General features: G+C 42.0%; 1 protein-coding gene and 1 pseudogene across 11 annotated transcripts in view; one reads left to right on the top strand and one right to left on the bottom strand.

The window, feature by feature from the left end:
* The window catches only part of LOC147354434 (uncharacterized), a 39933-nt gene that overhangs the window by 6507 nt on the left and 11421 nt on the right, over window positions 1–22005 (bottom strand). For 5 of the 11 annotated variants that reach the window (XM_086353808.1, XM_086353809.1, XM_086353807.1 and 2 more), the window contains 3 exons: window positions 9808–9897; window positions 8442–8524; window positions 3086–3212 (listed from right to left, as the gene is read on the bottom strand). The exons of 2 other annotated variants lie outside the window; for them this stretch is intronic. In XM_086353808.1, coding sequence (XP_086209934.1) covers window positions 3086–3212; window positions 8442–8456 — 142 coding nt within the window. In that variant the 5' untranslated portion in view covers window positions 8457–8524; window positions 9808–9897. Of the gene's footprint in view, window positions 1–3085; window positions 3213–8441; window positions 8525–9807; window positions 9898–21721; window positions 21804–22005 lie in introns of all 11 variants that reach the window. 4 more of the 11 variants (XM_086353811.1, XM_086353813.1, XM_086353812.1 and 1 more) reach the window with 2 other exon arrangements.
* Window positions 4040–4436, top strand: LOC147354435 (ATP synthase F(0) complex subunit C2, mitochondrial pseudogene; annotated as a pseudogene).

The following is a 22005-nucleotide window of genomic DNA, read 5'->3' as shown; positions in this document are numbered from 1 at the left end:
AAAAGTCTACAAACAATAAATGCTTGAGAGGGTGTGGAGAAAAGAGAACCCTCCTACACTGTTGGAAGGAACATAAATTGGTACTGCCACTTTGGAGAATAGCATGGAGGCTCCATAAAGAACTAAAAATAGAGCTATCACATGAACCAGCAATTCCAATCCTGGGCATATATCCAGTAAGGATGAAAACTAATTCAAAATGACACATGCACCCCAATGTTTTAGCAGCACTATTTATACCCGCCAAAACATGGCGGCAACCTAAATGTTCACTGACAGACAAAGGGATAAAGAATATGTGGTACATATATACAAGGGAATATTGTGAAGTGAAAGTAGCTCAGCCATGTCCAACTCTTTAAGACCCCATGGCCTGCAGCCTGCCAGACTCCCCTGTCCATGAAATTCTCCAGGCAAGAACACTGGAGTGGGTTGCCACCTCCACCGCATAAAACACAATAAAGGTAATGCCTTTTGCATCAATATAGACAGACTTAGAGATTATTCTACGGGAAATCAGACAGAGAAAGACAAATATCATAGGATATTATATGTTGAACTGAAATAAATGATACAAATGAACTTATTCACAAAATAAACTCACCAGCATAAAAAACAAAGTTATGGTTACCAAAGGGGATAGTACAGGATGGTGATGGGGGCAGGAAAGGGAGAGATAAATTAGAAGTCTAAATATATACAAACTAATATATATACAAAATAGATAAGCAACAAGAGCCTACGATATAATGGCTCAGGGAACTATACTGAGTATCTTGTAAACTGCTGTATACCTGAAACACAACATTGTAAATTAACTATACTTAAAAAGTGGAGAAGGAAATGGCAACCCACTCCAGTATGCTTGCCTGGAGAATCCCAGGGACAGAGGAGCCTGGTGGGCTGCCATCTATGGGGTCGCACAGAGTTGGACACGGCTGAAGTGACTTGGTGTACATGCACGCATGCATTGGAGAAGGAAGTGGCAACCCACGCCAGTGTTTTTGCCTGGAGAATCCCAGGGACAGAGGAGCCTGGTGGGCTGCCGTCTGTCAGGTCCCACAGAGTCACACACGACTGACGCGACTTAGCAACAGCAGCAGCATCATACCTAAAAAGAATGGTTAAAACAAAAACAAAAACACCTCTTGTGCAAATGTTCAAAAGATGTTTCGCAAGGGTGTAAAAACTACTAAATGGAGGAAGCAGTCTATGAAACAAGACATGTTGACAAAAATGAATACCCACCAGCAAAAGAATTTACTTGGAACATTATCTTACACTATAGACAAAAATGAACTCAAAATGGTTCAAAGACCTAAACCTAAGTCCCAAATGTATAAAACTCCTAGAAGTAAACATGCAGGAAATGTTTCTGGAAATTGGACCCACAAATGATTTACCAGATGTAACACCAAAACCACAGGCCACGAAATAAAACCAGATATCAATAAATTGAACTATATCAAAATTATAAACTACTGTGCATTAAAGTGCAGTGAGTTTGAAAAGACAATCAACAGTAAAAGACAAAATATGTGGAAATCATACATCTGATAAGTAAATGAGTACAAAGAATATATCAAGAATTTTAAGAGGGACTGATCACCAGTTCCACCATAGGGACCATTTCCCAATCAACCATCTAACGCATTGCAAATACAAAACAGAAACATTAAGAGTAACACAGAAATTTGAACTCAATGATAAAATAAAAAATGCCTACAATGCCCAGAACAACAGTGCAGCCAATAGCCTCATAGATATGAGAATGTGAACTTGGACAAAGCTGTCCTGGGATAAATTCCCATACCATTTACAGAGGCTAAAATATATGGTCCTTGATACACATGAACAACACTGTCACGGTGCCCTTGACAGAGTCTTCAAAGCCAGAAAATAACCTGGAAAGATGTATCGGGCTCTCGTGATACTTTCTCTCTCATAAGCCTAGAACATACTGACCACTCTACTGGATAGCTTCAAGTGGTGACTTTGTACAGAGCAAGAAAATAACATTAGGGATAGTGTCTCCATCACAGTTTTCTGTTACCTAGTAAATCCACTCCACAGAGACTCACCAGAGGCTGCCAATTAAACATAGGTGGATTATCACAGCAAGGAAACCAGATAAAATTTCAGACCCTCAGGAATATATTTCAAAGAAATTTAAGAGGTAAAAGGAAACAAAGTAAGGAGAATGTAACATCAGGAACAGTTCACATTCCTAGACTGGGTAGAGCAGTACAAGAGTAAAAATAATACAACATGAACGTCAGACATCACAGCATCTTGAGATGTGACCATGCTCTCAACCTACAGATGGCAAGCTAAGAGCCTGCGAGATTCACATATGCTCCCCTCGTAGGATCTAGGATCAAAAAGACAATCTCTCTACCTACTCTCCTTACATTTTCCTAAGTAACAACCACAGAGGATCCAATCCACCAACTTGTTCCACTCCTAAACAGAAAAAAACAGCCCTTTTGAGATACTCGTTTTTCTTTATACATTGTATTTTTGGCTACTTTTACATCACTCCCCACTGTCCAGAGCTTTTTCTCATGCTCCAATGTGGAGATACTATTCAGATCAGAAACAGAAATTCTGGGACTCCCCTGGTGATCCAGCAGTTAAGACTCTGCATTTCCAATGCAGGGGGTGCAAGTTTCATCCTTCGTCAGGGAACTAAGATCCCACATGCAGAAAGGCGCAGCAAAAAAAAAGTAAACAAGTAAGCAAAAACAAACAGATATTCAGCGTTATCAGAAGAGAGAAATCTAAAGTGCTGTGGATTTTTTAAAACACTGAGCCAAAAGTCAAAAGGTAGAAAATAGGAAATCGGGTTTTTTGGTATTTTTTTTTAGCATTTGCCAGTGAGCTTTGTACATGATTAAGCTCTGGGACAACCTCAGATATGACATGAAACAGACACAGCATCTGAAGAGGGTCAGTTTAACCTTGTGAAGCTGTGTCATGCCCCAGTCACCAGAACTCTCAGATGAAAGACATTAGGGCCTCCCAAGGGGGCACACAGGGAAAATGCAGATACCCAAGGGCAGCTCTGGAAGGAAGTCATCCTCACCCAGGGAGACCAGGTTCCTGTAGGTCTCCAGCATCACGTCCCTGTACAAGGCCCTCTGAGCAGGGTCCAGGAATATCCACTCCTCATGAGTGAATTCGATGGCCACATCCTCACAGGTCAGTCGTTCCTGAAATGAAACCACATGTCACCAAAAGGGCCATGAAAAGTTCTCATTTTCATGCAAAAGAGAAAGGGTAGTAAGGGCTAAGGATTGACTTGGTTCAAGTATGTGTTGTAACACATCCATGCAGGGGTATCTGGAGAAATTATGGATCTCTAATTTTAATTTCTTATGCTTTGCCCTAAGACCTTATGAGATCCTCCAATTAATACGGATTTTTCATCATTGTTCAAAATCCATGAAATAAATAAAGCTCAAAACTGTTGTGGCTATACAGAAGTGTCAGATATTATGTTCTACCCAGTGAGTGCAATTCATTATCTAGATGAGGTACAACATGAGTGGCGTCTTCAGAGATGACGAAATCCACGGCCCTTTCAATGGAAAGGTCAAAACTTTCAGTTATGATGTTGATAACAGCAGCAAGGACCAAAAGCGTCTGAAGGCTTCCTGTTGCTCTAAATTACTATAGTATTACTCTAAACATTAAATAAGTACTGTACAGGCAAGAACCTGTCATCAATGTAATAGCTCATTAAAGAACGATCTTTTCCCACCTTAGGAAGACAACCTGTGTCACAGACACTCTGAGAAACTCGACTCAGATCAAGAAGGTAAGAAATGTTACATGAAGCACCTGAACTCAGAAGCTTGGGCTCAGCAACTGAAGCTTAAGCATCTAACAGTTAAGTAGTACAGAGAACATTAAAAGTCCTTTGACAGAGGGCTTCTAAAGAAAACTTGAAAGAAGTCCAAGGTGAGCCTCCTCCCTGCCCCTCTGTCTTCTCTGCAGGGGGACCAGCTCTCGAGCCTTGGGCCTTCATCCCTTGAAAATGGACACCTGTGCCAAATTAGTCTCTACCCCCTCCCTGATTGGGAGAACCTCCTCCCTGTTGAGTGATCACTGTCCGCAGTGGTGGTGAAGGACTGGAGACACTGACCGATGAGAGCCAGAGCAGCTTGGCAGCCCCAGGTCCCCGGACCATCTCACTTATTCCTAGCCACAGCTTCCAAACCAGTGCCATTTCAAAGGACTTTGACACAGCAGCCAAATTCCGTGGAGCTGGAGCTGCCACAGCAGGGGTGGCTGGCTCCAGGGCTGGAAGTGGGCTTGTGTTCGGGAGCTTCATCATTTTTATGCCAGGAACCCTTCTCTGAAACAGTAGCTCTTCTATGCCATGGGCGGCCCTCTCAAAGGCCATGGGGCTCTTTTGCCTGATGGTGGTCTAGTTCATATTCTTCACAATATGAAGGAGCTCTTTCCACCTCCCATAATTCTTTCTCCTGTGTCTGCCCTGTATGTTCCCTTTCCTGTAACTCCCCAAGCAGCCTGGGGAAAGTGGTGGGCTCAGGGTTTGACAGAACGAAAATAAATAAATATTGTACTAATATGAAAAAAAAAAAAAAAAGTCCCAGGTGAACAATGTGGAATGGCATGAAAGGTCATTATAGACGTGGATACGGAAACACAACTGTTAGTAATTTACTACTTAAAACACTAACAGGATTGTTTGGAAAATTCCAAGGCCACAGATTATACTGATAACATAATTTCAACTGAAAAAAAAAGTTGATATGTAGTTTTTAAATCATAATGTCTTCTATCTAAACCACAGACTTGCACATGCATGCTTGCTTATGTATAAAAAATTAACTGACACGAGAGGATTCGTCTTTTGACAGACTTTTTGGACAATTTTATATCATCCTTTTATTCACATGTATTTCAGCATCTTTCAGATAAAAAAAATGTATCCTTTGTACTCAGCTGAGTTTGTCAACAGGATTCTATACTAGGCTACCAAAAGAAAACTGGTAAAAACATTAAAAAAAAAAAAAAAGAATACTTGAACTCAATTCATAATAAAATTACCATATACAAAGATACAAATAAAATTTTGTCCATTTAAATTTACATAGCAAGGCATTAACAGAAACCAAAGACTTTCTTTGCTTTTTTCCATTAATAAAACAGTGATTTGAAATTAGAAGAGTCATTAGATTATGACCAAAAAAAAAAAAAAATTATCACAATAGCAAAGTAAAAAAACTTCTTGGAGAATTAAAAATCATGGCAAAAAGAATATGGAAAAAAATATAGTTATTAAGCAAGACTATCTCAAGAAACATCATGATAGGAAGGTAACATTCAATGCATTCCTTCTGAAATTACAGTGGCATGAAAGGAGCAGTCCAGGGGGCCTGTCTTTCACCACAATACAATGCACATGAGCAGGGACCACCAGAAGTAACAGGAGGAAAATCCCAGGGCAAGAGACACAGAGTTTGTCAGAGAGGTGAAACAGGTAGTACTCACGTTTGTGAGGACATGGAAAGGTGAAAAGTGAAAGGATGGAAAAAGACAGTCCATCCTAAAGAGAGCAGGGGAGACTGTTATATCAGACAAAATAAACTGGAAAAAAAAAACTGCAACGAGATAAATATTGTATAATGACAAAATGGTCAATTTATCAAAAAGCTGTAACAAATAAAAATATATATACATCTAACATTAGATATCTCAGAAAAATGAAGCAAACATTGAACAGGCATGTACAGACCACATGGCCCAACAAAAGCATAAAACACATGTATCTCAAGGACACATAAAGCATTCTCTATCAGAGACCACATGTTAGGCCAAAATTAACCATCTTAAGAGACTGATAACAGGAAAGTATCTTCCCTGACAACAACGAAATAAACACAAGAAAAAAAAAAAATTCCTCAAATGTGGACATTGAGCAGCTCACTCTTACACCACAAATGGGTCTGAGAAAAAGATCACATGGAAATTTTTAAATACATGGATGAAAACGAAAAGAAAACATTACAAAATTTATAACACACAGAGAACACTGTACTAAAAGGAAAGTCTGAACTGTTAAGTGCTTAAGTAAAAAAGAGAAAAGATCTTAAATCTGAAATCTATTTTTAGATCTCTAGGAAGCAGAAAATGGAAAACAAACTAAACTCGTTTAGCAGAAGGAAAAAGGTAAATAAGAAACCAGAGATACAATAGAAAGTAGAAAAATATAAAAATCAACAAACCAAGAGTTGATGTTTTGAAAAAACTGTATAGGAAAACCCCCACCTAGACCAAGGAAAAGAGAAAAAAAGATTCAAAGAACTAAAAACAGATATGAAACAGGAGTGATTACAACTGAGGTCAAAGAAAGTTTCTAAAGATAAGGAAGTACTATGACCAATAATGCCTATAATGACAGAATATAGGAGATACTGGCAAATTCTCAGAAACATACAAACTATTTTACTTATTAAGAAATTAAAAAAGTGAGAAGTGTTGAAAGTGAAAGTGTTAGCCACTCAGTCGTATCTGACTCTTTGTGACATTATGGACTGTAGCCCACAAGGCTCCTCTGTCCATGGAATTTCTCCAGACAAGAATACTGGACTAGAGAGCCTCTCCTTTCTCCAGGCAATCTTCCGACCCAGGGATACAACCTGGGTCTCCCGCACTGCAGGCAGATTCTTTATGATTTGAGTCACCAGGGAAGCCCATTATAACTAGAGAGATTTAAGAAGTATCCAGAAACCTCTAAGAAAAATACAGGACCAAATTCTCCCAAACATTTACAAAAGAATTACCACTAATCCTGCTAATTCTATGGAGCAAGCATGATTCTAATAGTTTGCTGATTTCCCAAAGACACAAGAAAGGAAAACTAGAAACCAATGCCCCTAACGAATACTGATGCAAAATTAAAATACTTACAAACCAATTTCAACACATATTAAAAAGATCTGGAGAAATGGAAACGGAACAGATGGGGGTGGGGAGGGGAGGAAGGAGAGGGTCAGATGTATGGAGAGAGTAACATGGAAACTTACATTACCATATATAAAGTAGAGAGCCAATGTGAATTTGCTGACTGACTCAGGGAACTCAAACAGGGGTTCTTTCACAACCTACAGGGGTGGGATAGGGAGGAAGATGGGAGGGAGGGCACATATGTATACCTACGGCTGATTCATGTTGGTATTTGGCAGAAAACAACAACTTCTGTAAAGCAATTATCCTTCAATTAAAATAATATAAGTAAATAAAGATCTGACACCATAACCAAACGGATTTTATTCATATAAGGCAAGGAGAAGTCAACATACAAAAATCAATTAATATGACACACTACATTATCAGATTAAAGGGGAAAAAAAACGGGATCATCTCGATGCAGGAAAAAACCATTCGACAAAAATTTGACAAGCTTTCAAGATGGAACACTCAACAAACTACAAACAATAAATTATACCAACATCAACATAATAAATGCCATTATGAAAAGAGCACAGCAATGGGGAAAGAATGAAAGCTTTTCCTCTGAGGTCAAGAAGAAGGCAAGGATGCACACTCTACACTACAGTTCAACAAAGCACTGAAACCCTTAGAGCAATTAGATGAGAAAAAGAAATCAAAGGTCCCCAAATTGAAAAAGAAGTAAATTTATCTTCTTTCCCACATGACAAAGTTTCATCAGTAAAAATCAAAAAGATTACAAAAGAAACGTACTATATGAAAAAAGATTCTTTAATAACCACACAAAGGATCAATCAACCAATTAACTCATTATCAAAACTGCCATGACAATCTTTCTAGAAGCAGAATAAAACATGGTGAAAGTCATAGAACTATTCAAAGAGCAAACAGCAAAACTCTTGAAGAAGGAAGATGGAGGTCTTTCTATTTCAACACTTATTACAAGGTAATCAAGGTGATGTGGTACTGGTATAAAAACAGATAAATAAACCCACTGAACAGAACACAGTACACAGACATAATTCTTTGTGTATATGTAAGATATATTTACAAGGATGTCAAGATACACAAAAGGGATAGGACAGGTTCAATTGATCTGATTCCCAGATTTGACCAGCTATTGTGCATACTAACACCTGACATCCACATGCAGTTTCCTTACCCTGGTTGACAGCAGACAGCACGTCCAGATAGGCCCTAAGCAATCCCTGCTGCCCAACAGCACTGAGAGCCCGTCTCCAAACTGTGGGTGAGAAGTCCTGCCCAGGATGGGGCCCAGGGGAGCCTCCTCACAAGGGCCAGGTCACCGGGTCATGGGGAGACGGGATATAAGTACAGACAACAGGGCCTGGGTGAGTGTGCATGTACAGGAGTCACACAGGACACTCCAGAGTCAGACACGATTAGCGAGTCCAGAGAAGGGCATTTCAGGAAGGACAGACTAAATATGACCTTACCTGAGAAACAAGCATGCCTCACTCCTTTTTGTTCCTCTTCCTTAACTTCAGGGCTTCCTCAGGCAACACAAATCTTCAGAGGTCTATCATCAAAGTTGAAAACATACTGTTTAATGCTTAGAGTCAACACATCCCCTTCCTGAGCCCCAACCACACACACAGCGAAGCCCTCACCATGAGGAACAGACAGTCCCCTGTGGCCACTGTCTCAGGAGGGACTCAAGACAGTCAACTCCCACTGAGAGACCACCATGGGACCTTCCACACTTTCCCTCAGATCACACTCCCCTCCTGGTGAGGCCTCATGTACACAGCAGCAGGAGGCATCTCTGCTGACCAGGCAATCCTTCAGGTCACACAGCAGGCCCTGATCCATCCCCACTCAGAATAGAGCATCCCCTCCTCAGCCCAGATCTCAGCCCTCAGAATTGGGAGGACTCAGAGTCCTGATGCTCAGTGAGGGATCCAGACTGGAATCAACTGGGGTATCTTAAACACTCTCGAGCTGTGGACCAACACAAACTACCTGAAGGGGAATCTCTGGTCAGAGGGTACAAAACGTGTGTCGGGAGGGGCATTAGGCATCACTGACAAAATGGAGGCACGGCCCCAAACCCCTCTACTTGTCCTGCAGGCATGGACCCGGGATGAAGGAGTTAGGTCTTGTGATTCTGACCTGTTTTTTCATTTCCTCGGTTGAGTTGACTGAAAAGAATGTTAAGGTGCTTATCGTCCTTGAGAGGAGCATGAGAAGGCACAAAGCCTTCTGCAGTTGTGCTCAGAGAATAATCCATAAAATTAACCATTGATATTTTGTTCAAGGATCTTTACAAAGAGTGTTACAGGGTGAGCACGTAGGCCGCAGCTTGAGGCCATGGGAAGGATTGTCATCTGAGACCTATTTGTGAAGGAAATGTTTATGGCAAAGGAAGTTTGCTGAATTTAGGGTTTAGGAATAATTAAGAATAGTTAGAAGCTAAAAATTTAAGGAATGTTGTAGTGCTAGCGTATTTTACTATAGCTTATAGAGATTAGGAATTTCAGAGATATTAATACCTAGAAGCCATTTCAGGAGATAGTGAGCTTAGGATGCTAGGGGCAAACAGGATTTAGAAAGATAAGAAATAAACTGAGGAAGGTGGTATGCAGCCCAGACATAAGTATGAATTACAATGTAATCACAAGTTAAAGTAAACAGGATTCTGAGAGAATCACTGAAGCAGAAACTCTGTTGAAGGGCAACAATGTTTTATGGAGACAATAAATCTGGGTGAGGGGAAACTGAAAATGCCAAACTTCTGACCTAATGCTTTTGTCAAAGTATAAAAGAGAACCTGAAGCTTGAAATAAACATGCAGTCCCGTACCTTGAGTCAGAGGCTGCATCATTCTCTGCTGACACCGCTCATCTCTTCAGGCTGATTCCCTGGCTGCTAGAGCTGGACTCCGGCACATGTCTATGCAAAATGCATCATCAATGAAACATGAAGCCTGGACTGAGCACCATTCAGAGGAGAAAAGCACCCCCCAACTCTCTTTTTCTTTCCCAGCCTTACTAAGGTGTAACTAACAAAAATGGTATAAATGTACTGTGTACAAAGTGATCATGTCATAGACTCATACACTGTATAATTATTATACTCGAGTAAGTTACACGTCCACCTATGAGTACACTGTATTATTTCTCTCTGGGCGAATTTCAGGGATATAGAAACACTACAGGCAGCACGCAGTACCGCAGATCCCCAGAACTTACTTATTTTATAACTGAAAATCTCTACTCTTTGACTACCAGTGCCCCATTTCTCCTTCCACCCAGCTCCTGGTAACAGCCTTATTACTCGATGGCTCTATGAGTTTGACAATTCTAGTTTCTACATAGTGTCTGTCCTCCTTTGTGAGGCTTATTTAACTTGGTATGATGTTCCCTAGGTTCATTCATTCTGGCATAAATGCAGGATCCTTGATTTTTATATTTATATACAGAGAAAAAATAGTTCACGAATATACAGTATATAATAAATATTTCTATACTACACTTTTGTAACCTATTCTTTTGTCAAGAGACATCTGGGCTGTGTCTATGCCTTGGCTACTGCAAATCCAGTCACACTCATGGGACTGTGGACATATTCCTGAAAAACTGATTGCTTTTCCTTTGGATATCTGTCAGAAATGGGTTTGACAGACTGTAGGCCTGTTCTATATTAATTTGTTAAGGAACTTCCATTTTATTTTCCCACATAGCAGTACCATTTACATTACCACCAACAGTGCAGTTAAGATTCTGTGTTTTCTGTACTGTGCCTGTATGTGTGCTTATTTGGGGAGGGACGGGAGTGGATAACAGAGAATGCAGCCTGGCAGCAAGACAGTTGCAGCTGCATCTTCTAGAGGACAAACCTCCAGATTGCAGATCACTGTGGCATCGCTGACCTCCGATTTTTTGGAGCCATCCTCCCCTACATCACAGGACTTTATGACTCTACTCAGGTTGGGCCCAGAGATCCCTACCGAGCAGGACCACCTCATAACAAGCATTCTGTGATCTTAACCTTGGTACTTCTATTTTCCCAGCGGGACTCAAACAAACTTACAAACTTTCATGGTGTCCAACAGAGTGTCCACAGAGCCTACAATGAGCCTCGGACCCTCTTATACAAACACAAAGCATTCCAAGCCCTGATAACTCATGCATGAGGCAAAATACAAAAGAGGACACCCAAGGATCCACAGACACAAGACACCATATTTTCATTTACAGTGAGTGATCCAGGTCAAACATCAAAATCTCCAAAGACTATGAAAAAGAGGGATCATTCCAGTGATGTACATGGACCACTGAGACCTCAGCATCTTCCAAGGAAACACTCCAGATTCTCTTGGTATCTTCCCAAATGCACATGAACCTTTCTTCACCAGCAACCCCAAGTACACAATGATACCAAAGTTGATGCAAAAAATGACCTGAGATTTTCCCTGTTACTCTATGGTGCCTGCCTTCTAAAAGAGCCAACAAAAGCCAGGGAGTGGAGTGGATGCTGGGGGCACCTGCTAGAACCAGCCCCTCAAGCCCAAGGCTCCCATCCTCCTGCACACACAGGTGCCTGCAGGCTCAGTCCCGGCCACAGTTCTAACAGTGGAAAAGGCTTCTCTTGGCTGAATTCCACGTCCTTCATTGCTGCTCACGTGTGGTCACAAGTTGTCAAATCCAACCTCTGCAGGCAAGTGTCAGCCTCAGCACTGCTGTCCCAGGAACACGAGCTAAGGCATTGGAACCTCAAACCATTCCATGCAGGCTCTCCAAGAAACCCAATCCCAGGTTCTCCAACCTGAACTGAGACATTCTTTTCCAACAGATCCACACCTGCCTTGTCCCTGCAACTACACTTGGGATGGGTGCACGCTCCGTTCACTGGGCTCACCTTGATTCCCCCAAGTACTGCCACAAGCCTCCTGCAGACCCCAGCAGGTTCTGTCCACTTTCCCCATTTGTCTACCTCTCCTCCCTGCATGACTGAACTAAGCAAGACTAAAGTGCACCAGGGTTTCTTGGCAAAGGGGATCACAAGAGGAGTGTCCACGAGCTACCACCCAAAGGACACTGCACGTGCAGTATGGAAACCAAGAGACTGGCCCTCCTGGGAAAGTCTGCCACCACCTGGGGACATTATGGACTCCATGTACAAAGGCATTTGTGATGAGGACGTCTCAAAGCAAGGGGCTCCAGGTCTCACTATCTCCTGTTTTCTCCACCCACACCTACTTGAAAAATATTCTACCTCTTGGGGGGTGCGGGGGGGCAGTGTCTCCTTCTTGCCCCATTAGGTTTCGGATTTCTGCTCATCCTCAGTGCACTGAAATCACAATCGCTGACAAGAGTACATGAACTCCTAGATGGCAAAGCTGCTGTCCATGATGGTGACTGGTCCTGGATGGACAGAGCTTAGATCTGGGGGCTGCAGAGGACGAAACACAGCAGACTAAACATGGGGACATCTTAGCTCACTGCTTGAGGACACCACCTCTGTAGGGCTTTTCAGGACTTCCTATATTTCTTGACCCTTCTTTTGAGTAATTAAGTAATCACATGGGGTAAAGATCAATTACAGCTGAAATGTCCAGAACATGGGAAACATCTTCATCACCTGCCCTGTTCTCTTGGTCTTCCCTGAGGATTATTCAGCCCAACCCATAGTCCGGTCATCTAAAGACATTTCCAGTATCAGATACTACAGCCACGCTGGGAAGAAGAGGAACACTATCAGCCCTAAAAAGAGGGGAACGAGGAAGGACTCAAAATAACCCTTGAAGAAGGGCATTAATTTCTCCTGATGGCAACTGATATGGAGGCAATAAACCTGGGTAACATGAGAGAGACTGTTAGGAGGGGATGGGGAGACCTCTATGAGCCTAGACTTGAAGGGTGACCAGGGCCTGAGCCAGGGTGACCTGAAGGTGAGAAAAGGAACTACGATGTCAGACAGAAATGGTTTTGGTATTTAGAAACAGAGAAAAGGTAAATGAGACCAGGACAGGCTGAATCATGAGCAAAGGGTCAGCTCCCAGGATGAGGCTGGAGACACTGACAGGGCCCTGAGCTTGACAGAGGGCTGTGGAGCCACAGCAAGGAGTCAAGCTTTTGTCCCAAGAACACATGAAAGCCAGTGGAGGTCTGAACGTCAGGACATAAAAAAAAATCTCCCTTCAGATTTAGTCTTATTCATAGAAGTCATCAAATTCTGAGCCTGTGATCCTGCCTCCATCCTACAGTTTTCCTTTTTGTTTTTCATTCAGGGAGGACTGGGATCTATTTAAAATTCGAATTACCACCAGAAACTACCTCCAAACCAAAACTGCCACACACAGACACACAGCCAATTTGGCTAATCATTTCAGGGGTCAGTGTTGCTCAGGCTCAGAGTTTCCGGTCTAGTCTTTCATCTGCATGTTACAAGTGGGCTCCCTCAGGACCAGAGAGAAGCCGTTTATGAGAAGGTCTGAGCTGAGTGAAGACAACTGGGTATAACTGAATAATGAAATGGGAGGCTGAAGGGCAAGGGGGCCAAGTTAGTCCTTACTGCCCATCCCATTTAAGACCAGGAACATCTGTCATGTATCTGAGCAAAGGAAACTTTTCTTTCAAGATTGGGTCAAAGTGATGATACCAAGCAGGTAGTTCTTTATTATAAGATTGCAGTAAAATATTTTAAAAATACAGAATTGCAAATATATATCCACTGGTACAAAAAAACAGTGTAACGGGTCAGCTTAGAAATAGGATCTGAGCAATCTTTTTCATTATGAATAGAGAGGCTCTGTTGGAAGGTTCCAGGTCAAGCCAGTCCATCCTTCCTCATTTGCACAGAAAAGTCAAAAAGGGACCTGAGGGAAACATCTTCATATCACCACACAGCTCACTTTTTTTTTCACTGATCATAGAAAATGGAGAAAACAAACCACTAGAGTAACCAGTTAAACTAGGTGGTTTTTTTTCTTTTTTTTTGAAAAGAAAGAATGAAGCATGTTGGGAGCCGCGTTAGGCATTACTGACAAAATGGAGGCACGGCCCCAACCCCTTCTCTTTGTCCCGCAGGCACGGAACCGGGATGAAGAGGTTAGGCTTTGTGATTCTGACTTGCTTTTTCCTTTCCTCGGCTAGGTTGACAGAAAACAATATTAAGGTGCTTACTGTTCTTGAGAGAAGCATTCTAATGCTAAGTCGCTTCAGTCGTGTCAGACTCTGTGTCACCCCATAGATGGCAGCCCACCAGGCTCCGCAGTCCCTGGTATTTTCTAGGCAAGAATACTGGAGTGGGTTGCCATTTCCTTCTCCAATACATGAAAGAGAAAAGTGAAAGTGAAGTAACTCAATCGTGCCCAACTCTTATCGATCCCATGGGCTGCAGCCTACCAGTCTCCTCTATCCATGGATTTTCCAGGCAAGAGTACTGCATGAGAAGGCACCAAGCCTTCTGCAGCTGTGCTCAGTGAATAATTCATAAAGTTAATCATTGACATTTGTTCAAGGACTTTTACAAAATAGTGTTCCAGGGTGAGCACACAGGCCGCAGCTTGAGACCATGGGAGGAATTGCTATCTGAAACCTATTTGTAAGGAAAGTGTTTTTGGCAAAGGAGTTTGCTGAATTTAGGGCTTAGGAATATTTAAAATAGTTAGAAGCTAAAGATTTAAGGAATGTTGTAATCTTAGCATATTCTATTATAGCTTATAGAGATTAGGGACTTTAGACATATTAATAGTTAGAAGCCCTTTCTAAGAAATAGTGAGCCAGGATACTAGGGGCAAACAGGACTTAAAAAGATAAGAAATAAACTGAGGAATGTGGTATGGAGCCCAGACATTAGCATGAGTTACTACGTATTCACAAGGACACAAGAGAAGAAGTAAATAAGAGAATCGCTGAGGCAAGAACTCCTTTTGAGGGGCAACAATGATTTATGGAGACAACAAATCTGGGTCAGGGGGAACTGAAAATGTCAAATCCCTGACCTAATGTTTTTGTAAAAGTATAAAAGAGAATCATAAGCTTGAAATAAACAGGCAGTCCAAGAAAACTGAGAGGCTGTCTCGTTTCGCGCCGACACCGCTCACCCCTTCAGGTTGAATCCCTGGCTGCTGGAGCTGGACTCCGGTAGAAACATTTTATTTTGTTGGTTTTATCATGTTAAATGTTCTTTTATCTTCCCATTTCTCAAAGAAATGCCTTTAATTTCATAAGATCTAATGTCATACCTCCGTTATTTTCTGGTAAAGAGCTGAAACCAGAAATATCCATTTGTCTGTGCACACATAACAACATACACACAATTCATGTCTTTGGTAAAACCACAGTTGAAACTATGTCTGTTTTATTACACGATGTTGAGAGGGTAACAGGCAGGAAGGCCAGGGGGTCTCCAAATGGAGGAAATAGGCTGCAAGTGTCAGACATTTTTATCTCTCTCAAGCGGCAGGAGGAAACAAACTAGCAATATTTTTTTCCTTCTCTATACAAACTTAAAAGGAGGTTTCTCTTAAAATACTGTGTTGTCATAATTATACCTGGGGTCAGACTCAAGACAATCAGGACTGAAGGTGCCCAGGGGTCCCCCACACAAGCTCCCATCCTAATTACACCTGAGGAACCCCAAGTATTAATAACTGTGGGGGGGGCCAATCTGTTGATTTCCTTTTAGATACTGGGGCAACTTACTCCGTGCTTACTGAATCCCCTGGCCCACTTCCTTCCCAATCTGCTTCCGTAATGGGACTGTCTGGATGAGCCAAAGGGTATTATTTCAGTTACTCTTTATGCTGTAACTGAGATTCTGTGCTATTTTCAAACGAGTTTCTGATTGTGCCAGAGTCTCCATCACCCCTTTTGGGGAGGAATATAGTGATCAGTTTTCATTCCGATTCATTCAAGCTGGTTTTAGAAAAGGCAGAGGAACCAGATATCAAATAGCCAACGTCCACTGGATCATCAAAAAAGCAAGAGAGTTCCAGAAAAACATCTATTCCTGCTTTATTGACTCTGCCAAAGCCTTTGACTGTGTGCATCACAATAAATTGTGGAAAATTCTGAAAGAGATGGGAATACCAGACCACCTGATCTGCCTCTTGAGAAATCTGTATGCAGGTCAGGAAGCAACAGTTAGAACTGGACATGGAACAACAGACTGGTTCCAAATAGGAAAAGGAGTACGTCAAGGCTGTATATTGTCACCTTGCTTATTTAACTTCTATGCAGAGTACATCATGAGAAATGCTGGGCTGGAAGAAGCACAAGCTGGGATCAAGATTGCTGGCAGAAGTATCAATAACCTCAGATATGCAGATGACATCACCCTTATGGCAGAAAGTGAAGAGGAACTCAAAAGCCTCTTCATGAAGGTGAAAGAGGAGAGTGAAAAACTTGGCTTAAAGCTCAACATTCAGAAAACGAAGATCATGGCATCTGGTCCCAACACTTCATGGGAAATAGATGGGGAAACAGTGGAAACAGTGTCGGACTTTAGTTTTTTGGGCTCCAAAATCACTGCAGGTGGTGATTGCAGCCATGAAATTAAAAGACGCTTACTCCTTGGAAGGAAAGTTATGACCAACCTAGACAGCATATTCAAAAGCAGAGACATTACTTTGCCAACAAAGGTCCATCTAGTCAAGGCTATGGTTTTTCCTGTGGTCATGTATGGGTGTGAGAGTTGGACTGTGAAGAAGGGTGAGCGCCGAAGAATTGATGCTTTTGAACTATGGTGTTGGAGAAGACTCTTGAGAGTCCCTTGGACTACAAGGAGATCCAACCAGTCCATTCTGAAGGAGATCAGCCCTGGGATTTCTTTGGAAGGAATGATGCTAAAGCTGAAACTCCAGTACTTTGGCCACCTCATGCGAAGAGTTGACTCATTGGAAAAGACTCTGATGCTGGGAGGGATTGGGGGCCGAAGGAGAAGGGGACGACAGGATTAGATGACTGGATGTCATCACTGACTCGATGGACATGAGTCTGAGTGAGCTCTGGGAGTTGGTGATGGACAGGGAGGCCTGGCGTGCTGCGATTCATGGGGTCACAAAGAGCCGGACATGACTAAGCAACTGAACTGAACTGATGCTGAACAAGGTCCATGCCTCTGTTTTCATAAATATGGAGCCCTCCCTTTCCCTCCCTTTAGTTGAACAAAATATAAATCCTAGAGTATGGGCTGAGGGAAAATCTGTGGGTCGAGCACAAAATGCTATTCCTGTAGTTGTCAAGCTCAAAGACCCACACTTACTTCCACATAAGAAGCAGTATCCATTGAAACCTGAGGTTAAGAAAGGGTTAAAACCCATCATCGAAAATTTAAAGGTGTGGGGACTATTAGTTTCCTGTAACACTCCATGCAACACTCCTATTTTGGGTATAAAGAAATCAAATGGAAAATGGAGACTAGTTCAAGATTTACGAATGATAAATGAGGCTGTAGTTCCTTTACACCCCATGGTGCCTGATCCTTATACTCTATTGTCTGAAATTCCTGAGTGAGTCAAATATTTCTCAGTAGTTGATTTGAAAAATGCTTTCTATGCTGTGCCTTTGGCGGAAGAAAGTCAATTTCTATTTGCCTTTGAAGACCCTACGCAGCCAGCTTCTCAGTTAACCTGGACAGTTTTGCCCCAGGGATTTCGTGACAGTCCTCACTTATTTGGACAAAGTTTGTCACAGGATCTACAAAACTTTAATAGCTCCGAAGTGGTGGTGTTACAATATGTTGATGATATTTTGCTCTGTGCTGAGACAGAAGAAGCTTGTTTAGGAGCCTCAGAAGATTTCTTAAACTTTCTGGCAGGCTGCAGTTATAAGGCATCAAGAGAAAAGGCTCAGCTTTGTCAACAATCGCTTACATATCTGGGCCTAATCATATCAGAAGGGACTAGGGCCATAGGCCCTGAGAAAATTAAACTCATACTAAATCATCCCCTACCTATGACTTTAAGACAATTGTGAAGATTTCTGGGAATCACAGACTACTCTCATATTTGGATTCCAGGTTATGGGGAACTTGCCCGACCTTTATATAAACTTAGAGCTGAAACTCAGCAGGCCCCAAAAGACAAACTGGTTTGGTCTCCAGATACTCAAAAGGCTTTTAAGGTTCTTCAGACTGCCCTCCTGCAAGTTTCCGCTTTGAGCTTACCCACAGGGTCAGGATTTAATTTGTCACTGAAAAAAAAGGTATGGCCTTGGGAATTTTGACACAAGCCCGAGGCCCACACCAGCAACCTATTGCTTATCTAAGCAGAAAACCAGATGTAAGTTTATGTGGGTCGCCCCACTGCCTAAGAGTAATTAGAGCAGCCCCTTTATTAGCACCTGAAGCTTTAAAAATAATTAATGGACAAAATCTTACTGTACTGACTTCTCATGATGTGAGTGCATCTTAAATTCTAAGGTTAATATTTGGATGACAGACAGTGGACTTCTTAAATATCAGTCATTGTTGTTAGAAGGACCAGTAACTAAGCTGAAAGTTTGTGGAAATTTAAATCCTGCCACTTTCCCTCCTGAGAAGGAAAATGAAACACCTGATCACGATTGTTCCCAATTTCTAACTTTAAACTATGCAGCTTGGGAGGATCTAATGGATACCTCATTAGACAATCCTGACATGGAAATATTTACAGATGGCAGCTCTTTTGTTTGGGATGGAAAGCATAAAGCAAGTTACACCTTGGTGACTGCTGAATAGGTTTCAGAAACAAAATCTCTCCCCCAGGGAACCAGTGCTCAGTTAGCAGAGCTTGTGGTTCTGACCCGAGCTGCAGAGTTAAGCAAAGGGCAGCTAGTAAATATCTACATGGATTTTAAGTGTGCTTCTTTGACTTTACATGCTCATTCTGCAATATGGAAGGAAAGTTTAAAACAGCAACAGGAGAACCTATTATGCATTTCAGAGAGATCCAGAGACTTCTAACTGCTATATATTGCCCTAAAGAAGAAGCTGTTATGCATTGCAAAGGGCACGGCAGGGATGGGAGGAAAGCAGCTGAAGGTAATCAGCTGGCTGACTGTCAAGCCAGAAAAGCAGCACTTTAGGAAACCCTTTCACTGCAGAGGCCTTTGATCTGGACAGGTCCTGTGGAACAGGAGAAACCACAATATACTGAGGAAGAATTAGAAAGATATGAGAAAAGAGGAACTAAGATTACAGATAACGGATGGTTACAGTCCGAGGATGGACGATTAATAATTCCTGAAAATGCTCAATGGAAAATTCTTAAGGGTTTACAACAGAGTTTTCATTTGGGTGCACAGAGTACTTACCAAATGGCTTCATGTTTGTTTGAAAGTAAAAACATAATGAAAACTTTAAAGAACGTATCAAAATATGTGAGGTTTGTCAGAAAAATAACCCGAAGACTGAGAAGCTAGCAACATCTGGATTACAACGAAGTGGTAAGTATCCTGGAGAGGCCTGGGAAATTGATTTTACTCATATGCCAAAAGCTATTTGATATTCTTGCTTACACGTTTGGGTAGATACTTTTACTGGGTGGATTGAGGCTTTTCCCTGTCGTAGTAAGCAGGCTAAGGAAGTTCTAAAGATTTTAATCCATGAAATTATCCCCAGGTTTGGGCTGCCAAGGAGCCTTCAGAGTGACAATGGCTCTGCATGTAAAGCTGCTGTAACTCAGGGGGTATCTAAAGCTCTAGAAATAGAATATCACTTACACTGATAAATGAAGATTGGGAGAACCCAATCTTCAGGAAAGGTTGAAAAAGCTAATTACATTATTAAAAGACGTGTGTCCAAATTAACTCAAGAGATTCAGGACAATTGGATTAAAGTCCTACCCATAGCTTTAGTGAGGGCTCGAACTGCCCCCAAAAGGAGGGACTGTCCCCCTTTGAATCTATTTATGAAAGAAAGGCACAAAAAGGCCTTTCTTGTGCACAGACATCGTTATAGACCCTGAAGCCTTGGAATTAACTAGTTATGTAACTCAGCTCTCAGCTTTTCAACAGGCATTAACAGAACTCTGGGAGACAACTCCTGACCCAGCCTCTGAGTCAAGCAAGCCTCTATTTGAGCCAGGAACCCAGGTCCTCATAAAAACATTGGGATCTGGGGGCCCATTCCTCGAGCCCCTCTGGGAAGGCCCTTAACAGGTTATTCTTTCTTCTCCCACAGCTGTCAAAGTGCCAGGAATTGATTCGTGGTGCATCACACTTGAGTTAAGAGGTGGCACCCTGACCAGAACTAAGTGACTTCATTTTATGTCTTTACTTTCTATGCTCTGACTTTGTACTTTTCAGATAGGCCTGTAATCTATGTGAGCCTACTTCTACTGACTCCAAAAATCCTGAGTGTGCCATTTGATCCTCAAGACAATGCCTTCCTGTCTTGGGCTCACCCCTACGCTGCATTCCACAACTGGTCTAACTGCTGGGTCTGCGGAGCGCTCCCCTCTTCATCAGTGAAAGGCTTCCTGTGGTGGACATCTCACTTCAAGAAAAAGACTTTCTCCAAGTCTGCGAATACCTTTGACAACAATCATATGTGATGCCTCTTCTTCATCTGATGACATCTACCAACCCTAAAATGGACTGGTGCAACACTTTGTACTTTAACTATGGACATAACGTGACTTTTAATTTTGATTATACATTGTCCCGGTTTAATGACTATTGCACTACACATAATGCAAATGGGTCTGGATCTAATGGTTTTTTATCTGAAGTTTATCAAATATGGGATGAAGTTATATGGCTAACTCCTGAAAAAGGACGTCAAGTATCTACTGCCCCTATATGCTGGGAACAAACAGAGCCATCCCCAAAAGTTAGCCAACAACTTAATTACAATGATTGGAAACAATTGGGATTTTTGCCTCAGGGAATATGCAACATAATCATTCCCCTGTTTTCCAACCCCAATTCAGGTCCTCCCTTTGTCTGGCCAGGCACTAATTGGGACTGGATATCTCAGTCAGGTGGCTTGCTCCAAAAGGGACCTATGGATATGTGGCTCTTACCTATGGGCATGGCTTCCCCTTGGTCGGATAGGGAGATGCACCCTGGGTCTAGCCTTTACTCATGGCTTTGTATTTTCAGAGCTTCCAGAAAAGCCTGCTAATTTACACCACCTTAAAACTCAGTGGGCAAGGTCTGTATTTCACTGGTATGATTATTTGGCTGAAGTCTTTGTTCCCTCTTTGGGAACTACAGATGTTATGCTACGAGTGGATGCTTTGACTAACTTTACTCAACAGGCATTACAAGATTCTCAAAAATCTATTTCAGCTCTTAATGCTGAACAAGCACTAATTAGAAAGGTAGTTTTACAAAACAGATTGGCTTTAGATATTCTGACAGCTGCACAAGGAGGAACTTGTGCCATTATTCATACTCAATGCTGTACATATATACCTGATATGAGCACTAATGTTACTCATTTTACTAAACACATGAACAAGATGACTGGGGCTATGGATATTCCTGAAGCCTCAATTGCCTCATTTTGGGAGATGTTAACTAGTGCCCCATGGTGGAAAACTATCTGACTTACAATAATTCTGATTGTTTTGTTTTTGCTGTTTGCTTCCTGCATCTGTAACTGTGTAACTGGATTTGTTTCTAGTTGCATGAAAGCTTTTAAGTGACAAATGGTTGTGTTAGGGGAAGCACACTGATTGAAACCGCCCACCCTGGCCAGGCACCATAGTAACCATTTGCATGAGTTGTTTTATGACAGGAGATCCTGATAAGGAATATGGAACTAATAAGCCACCACCAACCTGAAGAGTTCGGGAAAGGTTGAAAGGAGACACGGAGTGTCTGTCCACTTCCCAGAATCCCTCTTGCTAGCATCCATCTTGGCTGAGCGATGCATGTGCCACCAGGAAAGACTCTGAATTAGAATGATTGGCTAAAGAGCACCCGGAAACTAATCTCATCACCATAAAACCCGAGACTCGGGAGCCACGTGGCAGAGCAGTTCTCCTGGGTTCCCTTTCCCTACTGCTCTACACGCGGGTGCCCTTTCCCAATAAAATCTCTTGCTTTGTCAGCACACGTGTCT

This window comes from Bos grunniens, chromosome 18 (assembly GCF_055505025.1).
Source record: "Bos grunniens cultivar Pamir isolate PY7600 chromosome 18, Bosgru_T2T1.0, whole genome shotgun sequence".
NCBI classification, from domain to species: domain Eukaryota; kingdom Metazoa; phylum Chordata; class Mammalia; order Artiodactyla; family Bovidae; genus Bos; species Bos grunniens.
Note: the sequence above shows the minus strand (reverse complement) of the source record. Positions and strands in the feature narration are given on the sequence as shown.